The sequence below is a fragment of the Watersipora subatra genome, chromosome 1, assembly GCF_963576615.1.
Source record: "Watersipora subatra chromosome 1, tzWatSuba1.1, whole genome shotgun sequence".
In the NCBI taxonomy this organism is placed as follows: Eukaryota; Metazoa; Bryozoa; class Gymnolaemata; order Cheilostomatida; family Watersiporidae; genus Watersipora; species Watersipora subatra.
The window spans coordinates 45,570,793-45,595,878 of NC_088708.1; the positions used below are offsets into that span (position 1 = coordinate 45,570,793).

General features: G+C 36.7%; 2 protein-coding genes across 2 annotated transcripts in view; one reads left to right on the plus strand and one right to left on the minus strand.

The window, feature by feature from the left end:
* Nucleotides 1–15,064, minus strand: part of LOC137388213 (transformation/transcription domain-associated protein-like) — a 74,541-nt gene extending 59,477 nt beyond the window's left edge. Inside the window, exons 1-14 of the mRNA XM_068074720.1 lie at nt 14,983–15,064; nt 13,988–14,037; nt 13,258–13,371; nt 12,601–12,705; nt 10,378–10,461; nt 10,005–10,196; nt 9,636–9,802; nt 9,421–9,517; nt 7,018–7,156; nt 6,127–6,410; nt 4,040–4,131; nt 2,443–3,495; nt 2,027–2,195; nt 205–348 (exon numbers count right to left, since the gene is read on the minus strand). Of these exons, the coding sequence (XP_067930821.1) occupies nt 205–348; nt 2,027–2,195; nt 2,443–3,495; nt 4,040–4,131; nt 6,127–6,410; nt 7,018–7,156; nt 9,421–9,517; nt 9,636–9,802; nt 10,005–10,196; nt 10,378–10,461; nt 12,601–12,705; nt 13,258–13,371; nt 13,988–14,037; nt 14,983–15,064 (2,772 nt within the window). The remainder of the gene's footprint in view (nt 1–204; nt 349–2,026; nt 2,196–2,442; nt 3,496–4,039; nt 4,132–6,126; nt 6,411–7,017; nt 7,157–9,420; nt 9,518–9,635; nt 9,803–10,004; nt 10,197–10,377; nt 10,462–12,600; nt 12,706–13,257; nt 13,372–13,987; nt 14,038–14,982) is intronic.
* Nucleotides 15,065–17,467: 2,403 nt separating this feature from the next.
* The window catches only part of LOC137397462 (rab5 GDP/GTP exchange factor-like), a 33,412-nt gene continuing 25,793 nt past the window's right edge, over nt 17,468–25,086 (plus strand). The window contains exons 1-4 of the mRNA XM_068083754.1: nt 17,468–17,615; nt 20,621–20,970; nt 21,166–21,390; nt 22,205–22,334. Coding sequence (XP_067939855.1) covers nt 20,628–20,970; nt 21,166–21,390; nt 22,205–22,334 — 698 coding nt within the window. The 5' untranslated portion in view covers nt 17,468–17,615; nt 20,621–20,627. The remainder of the gene's footprint in view (nt 17,616–20,620; nt 20,971–21,165; nt 21,391–22,204; nt 22,335–25,086) is intronic.

Sequence of the window (25,086 nt, forward strand, 5' to 3'; positions counted from 1 at the left end):
GAAAGATTAGCTGGTATCAAATAATTGGTAGGCAGCAGTAGATACGTAGTAAAAATTTGGGTTTGGCATATATCAAAATACAAAAAAATTACTACCGGTACTTTATAAAATTCTCAAACTACACCTCTTTTAACATACACCACAGTGAGTTTACCGAAGACTCATAGTAACGCTAAAATTATGGCTAAGAGAACTACTTCCAACCTTGGGATGAAACTGTTTAGATGAGACCATGGCTGCCTCAGTATTAGGTGACTTGCAAGAAGCAGTTCCCCATGTGATAGTCTTAGCGCCACAGACAAGAGTCTTAACGAGACTTCTGCAGTCCGTCACCGAGAAACTCGCACTCTGTAAAGTTGAAGAACAGAACAAGCGTTAAACTGAAGTATACCTATATTAAACTACAATTTGCTGGATTGCTTTCTCAAGCGAGTCCATTAATATAATAACAATCACACCCGCTACAACAACATATCGCGAATCTAAAGACCCAGATTTATGCAAGTTTTTACCGAACAAGGCATAAGTATGAAACAACAAAAATTGGTTCACTACAATGGGAGAAAAGGAACATGTCGATCAAACGGACGGGATCTTTTGCAATCACAACTTGAGATAAAACAAGTAATGTGACTTGATGAAAGAGCAAGCAATCTGCAGAAACATTGAGGGCTAATATATTTAATACCACCAGCAAACCCAGCAATGCTTGGAATTTATTGTTGCTGCGCGGGACTTCTTCAATTTCTCCCAGGAGAGTTTTATGATGTTGGTTCTAAGGAGCCAGAAGGAGGGCCAGAAGGAGGTTAGAAACCCAATATTTGAACCCAATAACAAGCTTAGAGCATATGCGTGGGAAGTGTGGATGAAATCGGCTAAAAAATGTGAAAACGCAAAGTGTTTAAACGCATTAACAGACTGACACACAGTGACAAAGTGGGATTTTTAATATACCGATAGATAATCATAATTATAGGCACTTATATTATATGGGATACAGAAGGCAAGCAATCCTTAACAACTATTTTCTAATCTTAGTCAATTGGTTTCTCAAATCAAGCGATTAAATTAAATGATTTAGGGGATGACATAACGCAGAGATACGCGTGTCCCAAGGATCTTGCATATATTCCCTAAAGCTGTATATCACACCAAACATAAAGCTATACACTAAATTCAAAGCATGAAAACTTCATCTATAAAGTAGCCGGAGAGTAAGCTCTTACCACAGTACTAATACTCAACTAATCTAACCCGAGAAAGATAGAATTCACTAACAAAAATACTCACAAGACGATGTCTTCTCATTGGCAGTGGTAAAAATGTATTTCATTTTTCTAGACACCGTACAGTGCAGGTCCCAAGATAGCATACACAGTCGTACCCGGATATACTAGTGTTCCAAAATAAGAGAATTTGAGATGCGAGGAAAATTCTGAGTAAATTTTCACTTTGAGATGCGAGTGAATACGATGTGCCTATATAATAAGCTACGTTCATTTAAGTTAAATTTAAAGTTTATATTATGTTACGTAGCGTCACAAAAGTGTGGTGAACCGATCCTGTTGCAGCCAACTCTGTCTCACACTACTATTAGCGGCTACTGTCGGTCTCGAAGGTAACAACTCCATATAGTACTGTACATAATGCTACATTTTATTGCAGATCATAACCGCTAGATACATATTTGTCACTCTGTGAGCACAGATGGCAAATTAGAACAATTACAAACACATGTAATATCCTGTTTTCGGGTGTTTTTTCAGAAAGTGGACACGAATTAATTTATATTTAGTTTATTTTATGTAGGAAAAGTTGATTTGAGATTTGACATATGAACTCTGTCCAGGAACACTAAGCTCGTATGCCAAGGTATGACTGCAGTTGATTCCCATCAAAATCTTTGCTCTGATGTATTCTGTTTAACGTGCTAAACCATGGTGACAATAAACATCATGCCAGGTCAAACGATCTTAAACTATGAAAATATCAACAGTTACTCAAGGAACTACAAGAATTGCCTAACCTTGTCATCTTTATCAGCCGGGTTGGTGACTGACTCAAGAACTGTCTTATTAGTCGAGAGGCTTGCCGAAGGAGCCAGAGTTGTGGCTTTTTCATCGCTAGGAGTAGAGGGAGAGACATTTCTTTCAGCTTTGTCAGAACCTTTGCCTTCCACAGCATTTTGCTGCATACTGGCGAGCAAGAGTACGATTTATCCCGGAGATGCTCAAAGATGCTCAAAAGGACACTCACAAATTTAACTCACGCTGAGAATTTTAATCGCGATCAAGTTATATCAATTTTAATGTAGGAGCATCCTGGTGATCAGATCACCACAAACATAAAAATGATAGAAAAATACCGATACTCTGATACAATCTACAAAAAAGTGCGTAAGTGCATCTTTAATAGTAAAACAGTAACTCAGGTTAAACATACAAACGAGTATTAACTATCACATCACATCTCACAGTTCCATTCTCAAACAAGCTACAACAGTAAGAACATGATGACTCTAGTGGTATAAGCCGAAACAAGTTGAAGTAGTCAGAACATGATGACTCTAGTGTTATAACCAGAAACAAGTTGAAGTAGTCAGAACATGATGACTCTAGTGGTATAACCAGAAACAAGTTGAAGTAGTCAAAACATGATGACTCTAGTGGTATAACCAGAAACAAGTTGAAGTAGTCAGAACATGATGACTCTTGTGGTATAACCAGAAACAAGTTGTAGTCAGAACATGATGACTCTAGTGGTATAACCAGAAACAAGTTGAAGTAGTCAGAACATGATGACTCTTGTGGTATAACCAGAAACAAGTTGAAGTAGTCAGAACATGATGACTCTTGTGGTATAACCAGAAACAAGTTGTAGTCAACACATGATGACTCTAGTGGTATAACCAGAAACAAGTTGAAGTAGTCAGAACATGATGACTCTTGTGGTATAACCAGAAACAAGCTGAAGTAGTCAGAACATGATGACTCTTGTGGTATAACCAGAAACAAGCTGAAGTAGACAGAACATGATGACTCTTGTGGTATAACCAGAAACAAGCTGCAGCAGTCAGAACATGATGACTCTAGTGGTATAACCAGAAACAAGCTGAAGTAGTCGGAACATGATGACTCTAGTGGTACAACCAGAAACAAGCTGAAGTAGTCAGAACATGATGACTCTTGTGGTATAACCAGAAACAAGCTGCAGCAGTCAGAACATGATGACTCTTGTGGTATAACCAGAAACAAGCTGAAGTAGTCAGAACATGATGACTCTTGTGGTATAACCAGAAACAAGCTGCAGCAGTCAGAACATGATGACTCTTGTGGTATAACCAGAAACAAGTTGAAGTAGTCAGAACATGATGGCTCTGGTGGTATAACCAGAAACAAGTAGAAGTAGTCAGAACATGATGACTCTAGTGGTACAACCAGAAACAAGTTGAAGTAGTCAGAACATGATGACTCTTGTGGTATAACCAGAAACAAGCTGAAGCAGTCAGAACATGATGATGCTAGTGGTATAACCAGAAAAGGACTCGTAAAAACAATGAAATCACAATCTCTAAACAATAGCTTGTCATTTTCTCTGTTAAACTTGCACAGAAAATCATGAACTTTAGTTCTGTGATACTCCAAACCCCTATTCAAATCCAAGCTTAAAACTGTTATTATAGCAGTAGTAAAATGACCATTTGCTGAATTTTGTTACTATTATAGATATTAAAAAGGAGTTAAAATCATTTAACTTCACCTAATATCGATGTCTGTGGCCTGTGGGAAGGCTCACACTGATTGCTGCAACTTTTCTCTAGGGTAAAATTAAAGCCTAAACCTGGTTCTTAGCGATATGTGATATTCAACAGAGCTGTGAGTGCATATAAACTATGATTAACTATCCCCAATAAATTTGATTTTAAAAGGGTTTTGTTGCGTTTAATGTTACAAATGCGGCTGTTTGAAATAATTTTGGAAAAAATTCTAGCCTTCCGGCACATGAGACGATGGCAGGTACAGAAGGAAAAAAGACTTACCACTTAGAGAGCAGTGTTGGAAGCTGCTCTAATGCTATAGTTTTAAATTTGAGCACATAGACATCGAGTACATGCATGAGCAGCTCACGACCCTACAATACCGAAGACATAGACATCAAACACATCCTTGGAAAGCTGTAAACTATATAATGTGCTATCAATGCACTCTTCTATCAGTTATACCATTGCTACTATATACCATGATTACTATATGCTTGATTGCTATAACTCTCCGACTGCTATAACTCTCCGACTGCTAGAACTCTCCGACTGCTATAACTCTCCGACCGCTATAACTCTCCGACCGCTATAACTCTCCGACCGCTATAACTTTCCGACCGCTATAACTCTCCGACCGCTATAACTCTCCGACCGCTATAACTCTCCGACCGCTATAACTCTCCGACCGCTATAACTCTCCGACCGCTATAACTCTCCGACCGCTATAACTCTCCGACCGCTATAACTCTCCGACCGCTATAACTCTCCGACCGCTATAACTCTCCGACCGCTATAACTCTCCGACCGCTATAACTCTCCGACCGCTATAACTCTTTGACTGCTATAACTCACCGACTGCTATAACTCTCCGACTGCTATAACTCTCCGACTGCTATAACTCTTTGACTGCTATAACTCACCGACTGCTATAACTCACCGACTGCTATAACTCTCCGACTGCTATAACTCTCCGGCTGCTATAACTCTCCGACTGCTATAACTCTCCGACTGCTATAACTCTCCGACTGCTATAACTCTCCGACTGCTATAACTCTCCGACTGCTATAACTCTCCGACTGCTATAACTCTCCGACTGCTATAACTCTCCGACTGCTATAACTCTCCGACTGCTATAACCCTGACTGCTATAACTCTCTGACTGCTATAACCCTCTGACTGCTATAACTCTCTGACTGCTATAACTCTCTGACTGCTATAATTCACTGGCTGCTATATCTCAACATACATGTATGTGTACATGTATGTGTACACACTCAATGATCAACAGTGCATCTCAAAGGCCCTTTTCAAACAGTCTTAGAAAGTTTGCAAGTTATTTTAAACAATCCTCGAGGCAGTTTTGTTGAGTCTTGCATTATTGCCACCCACATGTATAAAACAATCTCCCAAAAGAACTACGGAGCAAGTAAAGTGAGCAAGAGAAAACAAAAGTGCTAAAGAATATAGAGAATGGCATTATGGAAAGGGCCCTAGACTAAAGCCTGGTTCCCATACCGATTGCTAGACTCCGGCGGTAACATGCGCAGTAAAACGCTTGCGACGCTAGACTCTGCGGGATATGTTCACATAAAGCCACATCGTTAATAATATTGTAAACATAATTGCGTTATCAAATAAAGTTTTCGCTCGCCATGCCGTTCCTATAATGATGACCTTTACCCGTACAGTGCATTTCGGGAATGTTTTGCCTGCGGCCGTTTGCGAAATTTGAACATGCGCAAACTCTTGCGTTGACCGCCGGCATCCACCGGCGGTGCACTGCGATCCGCGGCGTGTAGGTTCCCATTTTACCGCAATAGCCTGCGGTGCTGTCGCCGGTGCTTTGCGGCGTATATGGGAACCGGGCTTAAGCGTGAGCTAGAGGAGGAAAAGGAGAGAAGGGGGAAAAGAGGTAATTAAGAAAAAAAGAAATGGAAGCGAAAGTGTGGACAAGAGAGAAGTGGGTGAAAGAGGGACAAGAGAGAAGTGGGTGAAAGTGTGCACAAGAGAGAAGTGGGTGAAAGTGTGCACAAGAGAGAAGTGGGTGAAAGTGTGCACAAGAGAGAAGTGGGTGAAAGTGTGCACAAGAGAGAAGTGGGTGAAAGTGTGCACAAGAGAGAAGCTGAGAAGGTAAGGAGCAAAAATAAGAGGGTTAGATTGGAAAAAAGAAATAAGATAAATTAACTAACAAAAAACGGAAGAAAATAAAAAGAGAGGTGTGATTATCACTGATAAGTATGCAAAGGAGAGGACAAGATGAGAAACTCTAAGGAGAGAGCTGGTGAACTACAGAGAGGGAGAAAAAGAGAATTTCAAAAGAATGAACCAATAGGTTACGAAAAACGGAGTATAAAATAGTTGCTCACATTTCCAGTCTCTTGATCACTCTTGGTGCGAATACTGTCAACAAGGTTAAGCAGCAACTTGCATGACATCGTTTGAATGCTACTAAGCAACGAATCATCATGAATGTTCTTAGAGAAAAGGTCGACAGCGAGTGTGAGATCAGAGAGAGGAAGATTGGCTCGCACATGGTGCACGAGGTCAGCAAGCGTGCTATAGGCCAAGGGCTTCATGGTTTCTTGGGCAGTCCATCCACTGCCTATTAGCATGTCCTCATCAAATAGTCTACTGATGTGTGGCACAAACCCTGTACAAAAATATGAAAAATGTATAGATTGATATACGGCTTTGAGAACTGACCTATAATTTTATGCAGCCTAGCGATAAGACAGAGGACTGGTTTAGCGTAATAATGTTGTGAAGAAGACGTAAGAGACGAATCCATTGCAGACGCGTGTCTGCGAGCTGCCCACCTGCCCTAACTGCTCATTCCAGCAATGTTTTATTTAAAAACAATGCTATGTCACAGTATTTCCATACTTGTCTAAGTTATTTGACGAATAAATGTACATATTTGCATCTTTTAGTCAAGCTAGACCATCATAAACACTAGCAGCAATAGTGCAGGCAAGAAAAAATATTGGATATACATTAATGACAAAAAAATCCTAACTTAAATTTTGTTGTTTGAAGACACTGATTTTCGATGTTAGACTGCAATGAAGTCTGCAATCTACTGTAAGACCTAAAAAGCACTTCTCGCACTTGGTCAACAACGTGTAAAAGGTCTTACATAGAAGATTTGCAAAACTTTTGATCAGCGAACGGCATTTTTTACTTATACCACCTGACGGCACGCACGCCATATTATCCAGTATTCTACTGAGAATATTCACCATAGTTTTTAGACCTACTGTTTCTGAGGTCAGTTGCAAGGATATGTCTGGTTGCAATAAGTAAATCTTTTCTCAAATGTGCAACTTCCGGGGGACAGAGGGTAAGCAAACCAAGCATTCCTTTTACGAGCAGACCAGATTGATTCGCAACAGTTTCCTGCAATAAAAAGACCATAATTATATATATATACTATATATATATACATATATATTACATACTATGTACATACATACTGTATATATTATATACATACTATATATATGAATATATTTAGGTGCCATAACCGAGCCGAAATAAATATCATCACAAATGCAGGCACCAAAAAAGAAGAAAATGGATAGGTACACGTGAAGCTGATCAAAGACATATTTTGAAAACTATATATCAAACTACTTATTTGATTTGATTGACCAACTTTTGGCCTTCTGTATGATTCTTATCTATATATATATTTCTCAAAGTATGTGTGTGGATCTGTCTGTCATTCCGGCTATAGCTACAGCGCACGCTGATTATTTTACCAATACAGCCACGCGTTAGGATGCCCCTGTTAAGAAATATTTTTTGTAAGGTTCAATTACTATATCTGGGGTCAAAGCCAATTCTTCTCATGCGACAATTATATTGAAGTATTTTGGGACCTAAGTATATGCAACACGATGCTTCTTCGTCTTTTTTCGTTAGGGCAACTTTATTCGGCCCACAAAATCAACAATAATTTATCTCGAAATTGAAATTTGGCGATTAGTGTACCGATTATATACGTTGTTAAAAGATACACGTCTCTGAACTCGCCATGGCGAGTTATCCGTATCTGTTATATCCGGTATCCGTTATAATAAACATGATTCGCTAACGGAAATGATAAAATTTCTGTTTGAAGTTTACTAATATACATACTAAAACTTCCTTCAAGTATGTGTTTAGTAAATTAAATAGATTTAAGTTAAATTCAGCGTTTAGGTTGCACGTCTGTCTCGAAAGGAAGTACATTGTAATGTTATATCTTTCAGATCATAACCACAAAATGAACTAAAGTCATTGTAGGTACCTATAGCTACCAAGGTTAACATTGTACTTTGGTACTATTTTTAATGATGATGATTTTTACCAGGGGGGCAATTGCATTAGATAATGGCTATGGGTTTCTATACCACTTTATGTCCACTACACCACTCGGTTTCTATACCACTCCACGTCAATAGCCTACGATATTTTCGCATGCCAATTTTCGCATGCCAACAATGAAATGAACTGAAATCATATAATTGTATACCAAATAATATTTAATTGTAATCATAGCGAAATAGACTATATTTAGCCATTACTTGGTAATGATTTCACATTTACATCAATCTTTACATTTTTATTTTTCTTCTAATTTATTTCAACTTCTTTCAAGTTATGAAACTTTAAACATTAAACTTTTACAGTTGTTTTATTTATTTTCAATTTAGTTGACCTGCACAAAACCTTTTCCTCATGATATGAAGTTTGAAAGTTACAGTTGTTTGAAAAAGTTTGAAAATCTTTACAGCCATTTTTATTTTCTCTCTTAATTTATTTCAACTACACAAAACACTTTTCCCATGATATGTAGTTTGAAAATTAGAATGGCAAATTTTGTTATATATGTTAAATACAAATCAATTTTCTGTCCAAAGACTTTTTTATTACCCAGGCAACGCCGGGTAGCACAGCCGGTATGTCATAATTCAGAAAAGACTCCTGTTTGAAAGGAAATTATTGCCAATAATCAAATAAAAAATTAAAGCTATCGCCGAAGATACTAGCCATGATGATAGGAAGGGCTGGGAAGAATGATATTTCTATATCCAAATGATGTTTATTTTTGCTGAATCCAATTCCAATCAATTTCAGAAGCATTAAAAAAAAGATATAATCAAATTGTACTATTCTATGAAAAGCAGAAGCAGAGATCATGCAGAAGTACCGCATAAAGTATATTAAGTTATATTTTATTTATTTCTTGTGAGTTTTTCATTTTGTTTTTCACACAAGAGCAAAAATTAAGTTTATGAAAAATTAAAATCAATTTATTTAAAATTCAAGTGAAATGTAAAATGCATGAGGTAGTGGGTCAGCAAACCTAAAGAAAAAGTATGCGAAAAGTCTTAGTCTGAATAATCATGAGAAAAGATCCAACTAATAACATTTGCTAATCCATTTCATGGACTTGAAGACTTTGAGCTGCTGTTTCAGTTGCCATCAACTAAATGTATGTACGTCGAACTAATGTACCACATCGATTTAGTGAGTAGTCAAACACCTGCAGTTTGAATTTAGAAACCTAATAGAATAACGGATGAGGAAAAGACTCATGACTATATTGCCTTATAGAACGAACTCATTCTCCTTACCGAAATAAACATTCAACGCAAAAAGAATGTCCTACAAACCTCATAGATCCGTATGATGTATGCCAGAAAAGAGAGTGTCTTAATTTGGGCAGCTATAAAGTCGACAAACGTCTCCTTGTTAAAGGAAGCACTGAGTCTACAACAGAAATAAGAGGTCATAACAATGAGACTGTCTCATGAACAAATATTTACCGTCTTGCACATAATCTAAACAACCATTGGCTAAACACTGTCTCGATGAGAACCAATCAGACCTTTGCTCTTTGGTCGGCTGAAGGCTGATGGTGTTCATAATGAGTGGAATAAACTCGGCTACTTCTTGATGTACGTTTTGCTTGTACAGCTGATACATGAGGACGACTATGATGGGAAGCTCTGCGAGAACTTTCAGTGACATCTTTGCCTTCGGTATCATGTTATACTAAAACCACACCGCAACCAATCAAATGCCGGTACAGCATGCAGGCCTCCAATGAACATGTAACATGCTATACTGCTAAACAAAACTCCGAGAGCAAAAAATACATTAGATGACGTTTCTAACGCTCAGTTCTGGTATTTAGACAAAAGAAACGCGAATCTGGTTTTTCTAAGAGAACCACATATTGTACTAGAGTACGTACGGTGACGGGCTGACTTTCACTTCTCCGTTCCGTTACTATTGGCGTACTGATGTACACCTCATTTATCCATACATCAACAGGAGCCTCACACAAATCCTTCACCTTGTATGCCTGGCGCGGTTCAAATATTTTTGGCGTATGGCTAGACAGATCTCTGTAGAGAGCTTTGACAAAACTGAGAAACTTTTGAATCTGCAAGAAACAATAACAGAAGAAAATAGCAAGAGCTTCCCAGACTTGGGGTAATACTTAGAAGGTTAGAATTGAAAACTGACTGAGTACCTAATCACTAAACTCACATCAGTTGAGTACTGAGTACCTAATCACTAAACTCACATCAGTTGAGTACTGAGTACCTAATCACTAAACTCACATCAGTTGAGTATTGTGGACGATAGACTTTGTGTAGCTCTATAACAAGCCTGAGACAGATGAGAACATTCTCTTCATTGTCTATCTAAAAGTAAAAATAAATTAAATATCATTAATATGAATGGTGAGTAAATAAGTGATATTTAAACATTAATAATTCAATCAATCATATTTTGCGCTCGACTAATAAAATTCAGCGTGAACAGCAAACTCATTTGCAATGCTGACTCAGATCACCATCTAGCGAGGATACAAAAAACTTTATTACATAAACACCAAATTTTGTAAAAGAAATGAAGGTAGGTGCAATCAACAATTATAGTTGTTAAAGGTTGAATTGCAACAAAATTCACATAACAGTTATTTGGTATCAAAAAATTTACAATGTTTTACTCTGCTGTGTTGTAGGTGCAGAATATGTGGAAATGTGATTAAAAGCTCTTGAAAGCTCAAAAACGAACAGCTAATCGCCGCCATCACGCAACTGCTATTATAGATTAGAATCTCTTTCCAAAACGGCTCAAATGGAACGTAGTTGAACGAGATGGCTTCTGTTTACACTTTCATGCAACCTCATTCGTCGAAATATTTTCACAAATATACTTCACGCATTCAATAAAACCATGTCTATTGTCCTTGAGCGTCTTTTTCATCATCATTGTAATGCTGTCACTGTGATCACTGATATCTTAAAACCTACCGTGAAAATTCGTTTAATTTTTTAACCTTAGCTCAAAGGAGTGCATTTCATTCTCTGATAAACATGACAAGCCTGTTGGTCACCTGTGATAGTCGAAAAATGCTGCAGAAAATATTCACGCTGTTTGGCAGGAAGTATGGGTCACATGATCGGATTACGACTAGACGATTAGACTGAGCCGAAACAAAACTGTAAAGTAGCGAGCATCTATATTTGATACGGGCTCAAACCCGAAGTGTTTGTCATAAACTAGTGCTACGATAAGTTATATGTATATTGAGCCTTTTATTGGCCTTTCAATTTCGAGAACATCACGGGACAAAACAATAACCAAATGGATTTACTACGTCAGAGAAATAAACTGATTAATCTACGGCGGTTTCGTGATGGCGGCAATTAACTGTTCATTTTTGAGCTTTTAAGAGCTCGTAATCACAATTCCACATATTTTGCAAATACTACACAGCAGAGTGAGACATGGTGAATCTTTCGATACCAAATAACTGTAATGTGAATTTTGTTGCAAGTCAATCTTTAAAGCACATCAATTACATAAGTACTGTTTCAGCTTATTCAGGTTCTTCAATATCTTGGCTTTCAAATGAGCCATTGTTTGACATGGTGAGACAGACATTGGTTGGTGTTATAGGATTTCCCCATTTCTACCGCAGAAATGTTCAATGGTATAGGCTCGAAAATTGTGATGTCATAATTTGCAGATTCGGGCTTGTGTGCTCTTACCGCTTATTTTATTGCTTACCGCTTATATTTATCAACTACGATAAAGACGCTAGTGGCAGGCGAAGGTATGACAACTCCAGAGAACCAATGAAGATGACAAAGGAATCAGTGTCCTTAGCTCTCCATGTACAGATTATTTTTATGTTTTCTATGATTTTCTGATGATATTATGCACTAGCCCTTTCTTTTTATCGTGATGTTCAGGGGCACGACGGAGACTAAGCAATTTCAAGCATTGTGTGATCTTGCGAAAATGCACTTGACATATAGTCCTAGGGTGACGCCACTGCAGGTCACAATTTAATCGATGTGATTTCATTACCTTTATCAACGACAGTATATTTATTGAAGCATAATTAATTAACCCAGAATATGTGTTTGTATTGGTCGGGCGTTAGCACGATCCCCAGGCATTGTTGATTATCTAGAATCCTAGTTTATTATTAGCGCTCTCTGGGTTTAGCAGCACCGATTGTCACAGAAAAGCGCAGCCCCAATGGCAGCGAAAGGGATCGACGACCTAAGGCTAAATAGTAATTATGACATCATATTGTGGGACCGCAACCAAGTGTTTTTTTTTATTGCAGGACATACTTTTGACACCCTGTTTTTCATAGTTCTATTATTCTTTGTGTATTGAATATAGGCTCATTCGAAAGCCAATACTCCGATGTATTGAAATATGTGAAAAAAAAATTATATAATTCATGTGCTTTAAGGAATTAAAATACTAAGAAAGGATTACGAAATATTAGAGCAAAAACTTCCATAGCATTAACATACCTCCAAGAGTTTGAAGACAAGAGCAAGTATGGGCTTGACATGATGTTTCAGGTGATCATTTGTCGGTATACGATGTAAGATTTCCAGTAACAGTTTCCTGAGTTGCTACAAAACGCAAGCTGACCGACTAGATAAAAGAGAAGACTCACTGAGAGTCATACAGCTGTAATTTTCAACCTTTCTGATCCGCAGCATGTATTTTACATTTACAAAATCCTGGGGTACATCACCTACCAAAATGACCCACTCTAAGTAATCTTTACTAGAAGAAGAGAGGTGTTCATCCGACTAAAGCCACGTTACGAGGGTTAGAAAAAACTTGCTTAGCACAAGATTTGAACTCGGGTACTCCTATTTACAGACCAGCGCTCTAACCACTGCAACATTCACTAACCACTGCCAAGCATACTAGTATATTTATGTATATATAATTTAACAAGTTAATGTAAGTAAGTTAAGTAAGCCTCATGCCTGGTATTTGATATTTATAACATAGATATCAAATATAACACATCAAAAGATCGCATTTATTAAAAAGACCTAAAACTGTAGAAAGATACACAGAAAGAGATGAGACAGACACATTCTATTGGTAGTGTTGTATATAGAGAATACAACAGTTGTAGTAATATTTGCTACATTTGTGCTAACCGATACCTGAGCAGCTGGTTCAGCAATGAATTGCGGTTCACCTTCTTCGAGCACCTTAAGAAAGACCCTGACCAGTTCAGGAGCTATTTGAGTGTTGTATTGAGCTGAGGTGACGACACTCTGCAAAGTAAAAAAGTAGCAGTTACACGACCTACTATATCAAACTTTTAGGATGAATATTCAAAAAATTTCTCACTGTAACACCTGCCTGCCCAAACCAGTATTAGCCAACTGATAAAAGCCTTGCTTCACATCAACAATCCTACGACTGCAGAAACAACTATTGCGACTAAGATGTGGGGCTGAGCAAAGGCTATGATTTACTTATTGTTACATTTTTACTGAATCACACGGCTTCAAGATTGCATAATGAGCTTCCAGCAAACAATGATGGGATAATATAAAGATGCTGAAAATAACAGAATGTTTGCATGCCCAAATTATTACATCTTTCAAAACAAAACTAGATAAAAGTGACTCAAGGACAGTGTTTAGACCATCGACAAGCAGCATTAGAGAACTCTGCGATGCTTCAGGAAAAGAACACTAACAATAACCTTACTTGCAAGCAATATGGCTTTTTATAGACAGGAGTCTCATGAATGGACTACACGCATACATAGTCCATAGCAGCATGCCCACATATATTGCACAGCTATATGATTAGCATGATCTATCGCTACCATTACACACATGGTCTTCAGTTATGCTACATGAAAAATGTTCAGACACATACCTCAAAGTTCTCACTGAGCTCTTGAGCAGCTTTCAGCTTTTTCTCAATAGCTACAAAAGTGCAGTAGTAGTTTATAATAATAACACAGGGTTGCATATTGCCTGTAAAAAATCAAAAGGCTAGTACATTATATTTATATGCCAAGGTATTTACAGAATGGTGGTTTTAAAAACTATTAACAATATTGCGGTACGAAGCTAGTATAACTACTGAAACAATGTTTGTTTTATGAATGCTAGCTATAGAATTGCAGAATCTAACTTGCCAACAGCAAAAAAATAGTCTCGCTTCCACCGCTATTGAAAATGATTTAACACAATTGTGGCATGTTAAAGAGATTAAACACTCCCCTAATTGCTATGCTAACAGTCAATGATAAATATTCTCAATCCGCAGCAGATAACATTCTTCGAAATTTCGTGTCTGTTTACTGCCAAGTTCTTTACGAAAAAGAAACGCTTACGACTACAAAACAAATTATAATACTGTAAATAGCATTAGTATGTTTTGTAGAAATGGTAACTATAACCAGTATAGTAAGGCTTTAGAGCAATAGTTCTTAACCTGGATTCGATAGAGCCCTGGGGGTCTAGGATTTCTTAGGAAAGTCACAGTGATTTGCAAAGTCATGCCTTCAGGAAAATACAAGTATATATACTTGTATTTTGTATATATATCTCTATGTATATATCTAATTTGTTGTCAGTTAATGCATTGTATTGGTTTTGTTTTTTGAACACAGTAATGTTAATGTTGTTCATTTTGTGTGCCAATAAAATATATACCCATGTCTAAAATGTGGAAAAATGATATTTTACTTTTCAACAAAAAAAAAGTTTGGTGAAAGGGCATACGAAACTGATAGGGTACGTCCAACAAAGTTAAGAGTCACTGCTTTAGAAGCTAATTTACAGTATATAATTCAACAGTTACCTGCACCAGGGTTACCGAAAAGAAAAGTTACTTGCACCAGAGTCACTGATAATAAAAATTACCTGCACCAGGGTCACCGATAAGACGCAGGTATGACTTGAGAGAAGCATCCGCTTGGACAGGTGCAGCTGGAGGAGAAGTCATGGCTGCAGCCATCTTACTCTAGCGCGAATTCCTCAAACTAACATCATCTGGTAAACATGTACGCACTAATACTAATATTGACCTACAACCGTTAATTACTATTCCTAGACAAACAAAATTAATAAACTGTTAACAAGGAGACAAAGAGAAAAGAAAAATGGATAACTCTATAAGTTAGGAGTATTACTTGTCTCCAGCCTGTCTTCATTTGTAAATGTTCATAATGGTTACCCTGTTTGTAGACTTGTGGTTGAAATTGTTTTAATTAATATAATTAAAATCTTTACTTTGTTTGAGGGCTATAATGATAGAGATAGATTAAATGGCTTCTCTAACCTCCTTTATTTAACATAATTTATTGCCTATATGCCAAGCTAACCAAGGGGTGCTATTTATGATTGTATCTTGTTCAAGTACCATAGTTTTTCTAGATGGACTCAACTTGAAGGTACACATAAAATTATTTTAGGATTACCATAGTAACTATAGTATATTTTCAAAGTGATAAACAGCATCAAAAGCAAGGTAGCAGATGAGGAACAATCATGAATGACAAATAACTAGAGTTCAAGTTCTTAATTTACGAGAAGGAAAAGGTTTTGCCCATTATTATTTACCAAAACATTTAGAGTTCAACTTTTTATTCACTTCTGTAATAAGGAATAAGAAAAGCTTTCTCATTACAGTATCATAAAAGTTGTATGTATAAGCTAATAAAGAGGCCTTTGATAGCACACTGCCTACTTAAATTTACTCAAGGCATAGCAATAGATTACGAAATGTTTTTGTTAATGATAAATCTTCAGCCCTGAAGAGTTTTTCTCCTTTTTATCTTCCAACTCTGTCAGACTTGTTATAATAGCAGTGGTGCTATTTTGGGAGTCTGTGTATTGCTTAGCTTTGTAGCTTCAGGTAATAATATAATCAGGGCAGACAATAGAACAGAATCCATGAGAAACGAGTGCTTAAAGTCATACAGGTAAGTACTAAAAAAAACATGGTGGATAAGTAATTGAATCTAAACTTGTTTATTTTGTCTTGCAATTTTCGTTTTGGTATTATAATTTATATTTAGACTCCCGATATGGTGCTTTCATGACAGTATTTAGGCAGCATGCTGGCTATAACGGAAAATAGTTGAAATAAGATGCAACACATTATCTGATTTAAACAAAAAACATTGCACAGTCTCAAACAATTGCCACTACTGAACTTTAAATAAACTAATATATAAACCGTCCCGCTGAGTACTTTGCAATTACCGTCAGACAATATAATTAAAAAACATGTCAAGTCTATGAACCACTGAAAAAGTAAAAAACTATTGACAATTTTACCTTTGTAATTACTGACTAATTTAATCAGTGATTACCAAAATAAAAGTTTACAGTAACTAATTTAGCCAGTAGAAACCTTGTAATTACTGGCTAAACTAGTTTGCAATTTTATAATTAGATCAGATGCCGTAACAACGTGTCGATTGACTGTCAAAAGAAATTCATATAATTGTTTCTTACTGCTTCAGTAAAATAAAATATTTGAACGGCATTAGCAACAAACAAGCCGCGATATCACACAATACCTTAGAGCTGTATATGCCTGTAACTCAGTCAAGCATCCTTAACAGGAGGTATAAGCAGGCACATGCTCTTGCTAAAAGGTAATTCTAAAAATTTTACAAAACCTATAATCTTTCACAAGTTTAACAAACAACTTACCAAAACTAACAAATGAATGAAATGTTTTCGTTAAACTACATAAGATATCCTAATAACAATCTATTAGTATCTGTAAAAAATTTTGTTAAGCCGCCATGTGACCCACAATTCCAAGGGTTACACAGCAGTGTTCTGCAACATTATGCAGATTCATACTTTTTACTCAATTTTTTTATTGTAAATGTTTTATTATAAAAACGAATCAATAAATTTTTAAAAGATAAAATGTTGAATTTTAAATAAAACGGTGTAAACATTCCCTAAAAGCAAAAAACTAGATACGTGTACGTACTTACATATATGTAGCAGTACATTGTATTGTGGCTATTGCGTAATCTGTAAAGCGTAGCGAGTTGGGCCGAATGCAACGTACTTTATTACCGTAGAGTTGTCTTCTCTTTAAGATTCAAGTATCGAAGACTATTCCATAAATATACGCGTACATGTCGTCTGTTAGTTTCGGTTGAACTGCCGATAGTTCGTCTAGTGTTTTGTTATCTCCCACCAATCCAAAAATGTTGCCTGATCATCCATAAACCAACTCGGGGGAAAATCAAAAGATATCGCGATACATCATTAAATGAGAATGAATTTAAAGCGTTTTACTTACTCGCGTACTTACTGTATTTGCCACAAAGCTCTCAGTCTACACAAACTCGTTTCCTTTCGATGATCCGGAGTAAACTGACTACACCTATGGTTCTTAAAGTTGCAGTCTTTCGTTTGCAATAGTTGATACGGCCCTAATTCAAGAGTTTACTTTTTTTGAAATAACTAATCAGAAAATTTGCATTCGTATTACATTCCATCTTTAAAAAATCTTAGCTAAGAAGGTATGTGTCTCTGCAGTCTTATATTGCTACCAGTAGCAATATCGGCAAGTACCATTTCATCTTACTCAAACTACTAAAAAATAGGTGTTTCACTGTTTTACGGTGACACTCTATAAGTTTAAACTGTGCAAAACTTTAAGTATCCCTTAAAAATTATTTACATAGAGATCATAGTTTAAATTTCATTGGTAATGGAATGCTTTACGAAAGTGTAGCTTGTTAATCATAAACGCACAACTGGTTTGTTTTGCCATGTTGACCTGTAATTAATTGATCTAAAGACTTATTTTTATGTAAAAATGTATGCTCAAGTTGAAGTGCACTACAAGCTACTGCTAAAGTACACGTAAATCTGCTTGAAGTTTTAGGTATTAATCGTAAACATGGGTGAATTAAAAATAGGAAATAAGGCATTGGCAGATTTGTTGATCCTTGTCTGAAACTATTTGGCTCGTCTTAAATTGAGTAAGATAATTAGTTGTCATTTAGTTGAAAAAGACACACAAGTCAACTCGTATTTAAGCTTGTATGGCTGATTAACATGCAGGGTCAAATAGTGGATGTAGTTTGGTAGTTTATGCAAAAATGTTCAAAATTCAAAACCATCATTAGCAAAATTTGCAGCGCAGTTGCTGTTCAGGCTCATATAGGTCGGATCAAAATTGGGAGGAATTGCTATGTTTCTCATTTAGTCACTAGTTTACTATAGAAAAAGGAATGGTCAGCTTAGATTTGTTAATTTGCTCTAGCATTAACTTATTAGCATTTTGTCATTACTGTGACTAAAATTGTGCCTCAGATTATATTTGTGTTTTTGTCAATATCAACTCGTGATATGCATATTTTAAAAGAAGCATTTTACATCACTGATGGTTTCCACTTCTACCCAAGGTTGGCCTAGAAACTCTATTTGAATTTAAACGGTTGTGACTATACTAGCTTTGAGTATTTTTTAAATGACCGCATTGAAATTATACAGCCAAACATTTAGGAAAAGTAAAATATCATTGTTGGTTACTATTATATTTAGACAAACAATCAATATGGCATACGAAAATGTTTATATTCTAGTCATACGATTTTAATGGATTTTTATTGATGTGCAACACTAATACATAAGTGTAAGTTAACTCAGTCTATTTAAAGTTGTGTTCACTTGCCTAGCGGTAGCATTTGGGCCAGAAAGCTTCTCTGCATCTGTTATGATATTTTACCAGGACGTCTTATATGAAAATTGTCACTGTTCTCGAGTACAATACTGAAAGAATAAAAGAATTTGCTTTTGTTCACGAGTGTCAAGTGTGAAGAATGTTACTACAAGGTGTATGATTTTATCTTTTGAGGTTGCCACACAAGAAGTATATGCTATCTTTTTTGCCAATTCTATAGCTAAAGTATACGAAGGGGTTTTTTAATGTGGTTCCTTTTGCGCGCTTGTTTCGGCCTTGCTTATCTTTTGACAGTTGTACTCTATCTTCTTATCTAGTAGAGTTATCTTCTCCTGTTGTAATTAAGACTGGATGTGCATGTGTGTAGTTATACGTGCCTTACATATATTTGGTGATATTGATGCAGTTGTAATACTTGTGATCCTTGCAAGATTGTTTTTCAATAAAATCTAAAGCTTTGTATCAACTGCCGTCACATTAGCCCAATATATTTTATCCCTTTTTGTCACCTGCTTGTGAGTGTCTCAATTTCTGAAATGCATATCAGTACATGTAAAATCTAATTTTTTCTAGCATATTAAAACTTAGTTGTTGCGTGTGGTTCGAGTCTAATTCATTATACCTCACAGCAATCGTAAAAATCCTAGTTGACTACCATACGCAAAGTTGATAAGTGATGGGAATACAAACATTTCACCATTATTCTGAGTTGTTTATAAAGTGCTACAGCGGCACCATCAAATATACCACATACTAGTTTGCTATGGTCAGTTCTTTTTTTAACAGTGTTTGGCAGAATCATCATTAACTGCTCTATCTATCCAAAGCTAGCCTGTCTTGACAAACTGTTGTTGCGAAGTTGCCCCCCCCCCCCCCCCCCCCCCCGTCGAGCGGGCGACCAACACAACAGCTTGTCACAAGACGTACTGCACCTGATGCATCAGCTGCACTGAAAGGGAGTTGTTCTCTTCCGTCTATGCGGCTTGGCTGCGATGTTATGGCGGTCGCTCCATTGGTAATCATAACGGATTTCATTCAAAAATTTATGTAGAAAAAAGTAAGATTACAACGTTTAACCAAAGACCAGTCTCTGTTGTAAACGTTAGTAGAATTTAAAAATAAAATAAATTGAAAATAAAATCCATAAAAACAAATAAAACTGACTGAGCGCACAAATAACGAAATGTTTAGTCGCTGTTGTTGCCTAAGTTCTCAAGTTCTACTAGTTTACCGCAGGGACTGGTCACTAGTTAAACGTAGTAATCTTATTTTTTCTACATAAATTTTTGCGCGAAATTTGTTATGATTACCAATGGTGCGACCGCCATAACATCGCAGCCTAGACGGAAGAGGACAACTCCCTTTCGGTGCATCAGGTGCAGTACGTCTTGTGACAAGCTGTTGTGTTGCTCGCCCGCTTGACGGGGGAACAACTCCGCAAAAACAACAGTTTGTCAAGACAGGCTAATCCAAAGCATGCATACAAACTACTGACACATGACTTTTTTTGGCAATAATTGATGATGAATGCAGGAGGTTGCAACTCTCAGCTTGTAAAACTCGCTATTATCAGAATGGCATAATATAGTTATTGTATATTACTGATATGTCATGGACTCATTGGTGTTCTTGCAATCACATCAAGCCTGACAGCATCACAAGGTATCGAGATGTTATTTTCTATGATAGCAAATTTCGGTTTTGTAACCTTCGGAATTTAAGTTAGTTGCAGCGCCAAGAGCAGGAAGCATTTTATTAAATACCACTAAATATTATGCATTCACAACTAGCAATGCTGGAAGATGTAAAAGGGTATGTATGCTTTTTCTTTTTCAGCTTCAAGATGAGCAAGAAAGCATCAAAGTTTCATGTAACGGAATCAGATTTTTTATGCAAGAATCGTTGCGGTTTTTATGGTAACACTGCTTGGAAGGGCTATTGTTCTGTTTGTTACAAATCTCTCTCCACTCAAAAGCCTCACAAGACACAAGTTCATCATGATGCTGGCCGAAAAAATACTTCACCCAGAACTGTCAACTCCGAGCAAAACTTTGCTCACTTTGAAGAAAAGCGGCGTCAGCAGTCCGATAGGTTCTCTGGTCCCATGCGATCCTTCTTCTCCAAATCATCTAAAAAGGATAAAGTGGAATCTAATTCTTCGTCTCGAACATCTCTTTCTAAACAAGGTTAGGATACCTGCCTGCTTAGCCCTTCAAGACATATACCTATCTTTCAGTCAACTTTACACCTTCAGTGAAGAGTTGGTTCCTAGCAGCAAATAACTCTAACCTATTTGGGAGTTATGCTTTTCTGTGAATCAGAAATCCTGTAGATCAATATGCTAACAAGCTACTGCATATTAGGTTATGGTGGTATTACAGGGTCACGAGTGCTGCAGCAGTCACGTACTCACCAGAGTGAGTTCTCTAGATACCTGTCAAGTCTTGGTGACCCCATATATGAGGATATCAGCAAAAAGGTGCAAGCATTTTTGCACGGATGCAAGAAGCTTGCATTAGCATGTGCCATCGACGTTCTGGCTGGGCGAGTACAAGATTTTTACCAGTCCATATTTGACCACATGGCTGCACATCACCTTTACCAAGGTTGGTCAATCCAGTTTCTTGTCTAATGAGATTTGCCTACGCTTGCACAGTTGCATTTGTTGATATGTAATATCATAGGATGGTTTGCAAGCGGTTGAGTGGTGAGGTGTGTGACTTGTGTGAGGTGGTAAAAAAAGAAAATACGAATGAGTGTATAACTAATGCTTGGGGTATGAGTTTGTGCTTCTGGTATGAGTTGATGTCCATTAAAAGTGAGTTCATGTGATGTGAGATTAGATAGTGATGAGTGCATACAAGAGACACCAGTTTAGACTATGTTGCTTCAGCTGAAGAGTTATTCTCCCTTACAACTCTGAGTGTATGTGTGTAGGTTTAGTTGATAAGTTTGGAAAACTAGTTTGTCTGTAATTTGTTCATTCCATGAATTTAATATCTAAGTGCATTTTCTAATAGATTGCATCACTTATAATTTATCTTTCTTGGATTTCTGTCAAATGCTCCGACTCTCATTAACTTTAATATCATACCACAGGTGCTCTCTTCATACATAAGTGAACCTATTACTTAAACGCTGTTCTGTTCTCATTTCTACATAGTATCATCACAGTCAGTGAAGCCTTGCAACTGATGATAAGCATTTTGAATTATGACATCTCATGGTAGCTGGAAAAGGAGGTCGTTCTAACTTTTAGTGGCTTCATTATTTTCCATTCAGTGTCACTACCTAACTACTACCTATCCGCATTTCTTGGAAAATGTGATTCACCTTAGCATTACTTTGGCAGGCTTTGATGATTTAATGTATTTATCAGAATAATGATTCACAATCAGTGTCTGGTTCTTCGACACGCAGGTCTTGAGGAGATGCAAGTTAATGAATTGGTAGACCATCTTGAGGTCTACCTTATGCACCGTCTCTTCAACATAGTTTTCTGCTCTCCGAATTCTGATGATGAGCAGCAAGATCTGGACTTACAGCGAAGGTTGTATACATTTCCCAAAGTTCTCTTTATGTAAAAAATAAAATTCTCTATAGTTTGCCGAGTAAACGACACTATGGTTCTATGCTTCAAAAATGCGCCTCATAGAATTAATTTTCCTTTCGGAATGCTGGGGCATTTGTATATAGTCAGAGAAGATCATATGTATCCAAAGTTCAGTCTAGTTGATCGCTGTGCCAAAACCAAATAGGTCTACAAATTGATAAACTGTTTGTTAGTCTATTTTAGTAGCTCATTCTTATTTATTTAACAGTGCCAATAACTTTATTCGCTTCTTTATATTTGCATTTTAGTTCTAGAGATCAGGTTTTTACATTTGTATTTTTAAATTATAGTCACTTTAAATTTTTTCATAAAAAACTGATATGTCTATGATAAGTGTTGTAACACACGATCATGAATATAAAAGGGATTTCACGCCATAATAGCTTTACACCTTTTGGTGCATCAAACTGTGCTACAAGTGTAACCTTTAGATAAAAGAAACGCGGTGATCGTTGTCTCGAGTTGGGTTGGTAAGATTGAACAAAAATCTGTGGCCGACAAAAAACTTGTCAGATAATGTCTGCAATGAATGAACTTTTTGATAGGCGCTCGGCAACATAATAGACCTTGCTGACAATGTTTATGTTATAAGTATTTTACATTATACGAACAGTAAAATACATGTTAACCATGTTAATCAGTTCTAAGATTTTCCCAAACTCACTCTTTTGGCCTTTTGAAAAGGAAGAGCTAAACTTAACTTTTTACTTTAATGGCTGTACATTTACTGTGGTATTATTGGTTTTGTATTGGCAACTCTTCCCTTTTTTTATCATTTTCATGTGGTTTATGGTTTATGATTACAATAATTTTACGTTAAATTAAAGAGAGCGCACTTCAATATCAATTTAAATCCATTTTTTTACTTTTTTCTGTACAGCAAGGTCTATGCTGCAAAGAAAAAAACATGCCGTATATGTCAAAAACAAAGTAAAACAAAAATATATCTTTATTATAAGATTGGTGTTGTTCTGTCTGACCATCTGTCTGAAGACGGGGTTAGGGGTTAACATAAAAGATAGCTTTCAGCGAGACTCCAACTCATGACATGCAGCTTGATAGACCCGACACTCTAACACCTGCACCAATCGACCGCCTGTAGGTAGTTCTGAATACTGTAGTTGAGCAGCTACTTATATAGTCTCTCTGCTTTATCAGCACATCTGGTGATCTCTCACAGCACACTTGACTGCCAGGGTACTAGTATATATAATAGAGATAACCCTAGACATCATTTTCTTTCTCAAGTGTGACAAGGGAAAAACTATATCTTCAAGGCTAACTATGAGACTCTCATTATTCAAATCAAGAGGCAGATAAAAACCATTTTGAATTAAATAAGCAGTATTTTAATTTTTATGATTCTCATATACTGTCTTCAACTAGTTTGATCAACACATCAGTGAGATTAGCATGATTTCTAGAGTTGACCAACTTGATAGACCCTTATGCTTAGTTCTTGATTTTTCCAGTGACTGTCACCTTCCTATTGTATGAAGCTTATTATTTGCTATTAGAAAAATGGTTTGTAAAAAATTAATGATGTTCAGGCTCCAGCAGAATATATCGTAAAGCCTCTATTTAAATGCCCCCCTTTATTTGAATGCCACTTCTAATAGAACGCCACTATAAGGAAAGGGTTAAAAAATACAGCGCTACCCTTTAATTGAACGTCACCTCTATTACACTGTCACTTTGACATTCGTTATGCTTGATCTTCACGAACACAAAAGTAGAAAGTAATGAGTAGAAAAGTGTCCACAAAATGGTACTAATAATTACTCGCTTACATCAGTAACAATTAATTCTTTTGTTGTTGCTCTAGTGGTTGCCATGGTTTTAGTGACGGTGCCTAAGAAAATCGATCGTCACAATCATCAGAACTACATTCTGATATGAAGCATGATTTGAGGTCTAAATCTTATCCAGTGGTGACTTTAAAACATTTTGATTAACGATGAGCATACTCTTTAGGTACACTGTACGACATAATATCAGCCAGTGTTATGGCGTATCGGAGTCCGTTTTCTAACTCCAAGGCTTTTTGATTTTTTCTTTAAAACTTTGAAGGTAACACCATCGAAATAAGTGATAACTGTATCCGGCTAATTTCTTTTACTCAAAGTAGTTTCTTGTTAAACTCATTCTGATACTTAGATTTATATGAAAAATCGTTTAGCAAAAATGCTGAGGCCGACAGCATTAATGTTGCTCTCCCCCACAGGAGAGTGCAAAATATAGGCAACATTAGCATCGCTTCACCCATAAAAAGGTTAAATTTATCTTCCCAAAATTCTGATGAGCTAGGCGTAAAATACACCGCCATCCTCTATTTGAACGTCACCTCTACTAAAATTCCACCATAGGTGAAGTGTTGAAAAATACTGCGCCATGGTGTTCAAATAGAGGTTTTACGGTAGGTTGAGTTATCATTGGTTGAATCAGTGAATTGGATGAAATGACCAAAAAATTTTTGGTGATTTATGACGGCCCAGACAAGACCAATGTTTCATCCTAGTTTTCATTGGATATTCACCTCAGGTGGCAAATTAGGCATTACTTTGCCGATATATTTTTAACCTTTGGCAGAGATTTCTAATTCGATATAGAGTGAGATTTTTAGTTGGTCGATTTGCTTTCTTCATTCCATTTGATGTGAAGGAATTGTTCTCTTAGTTGTTTAATAAAG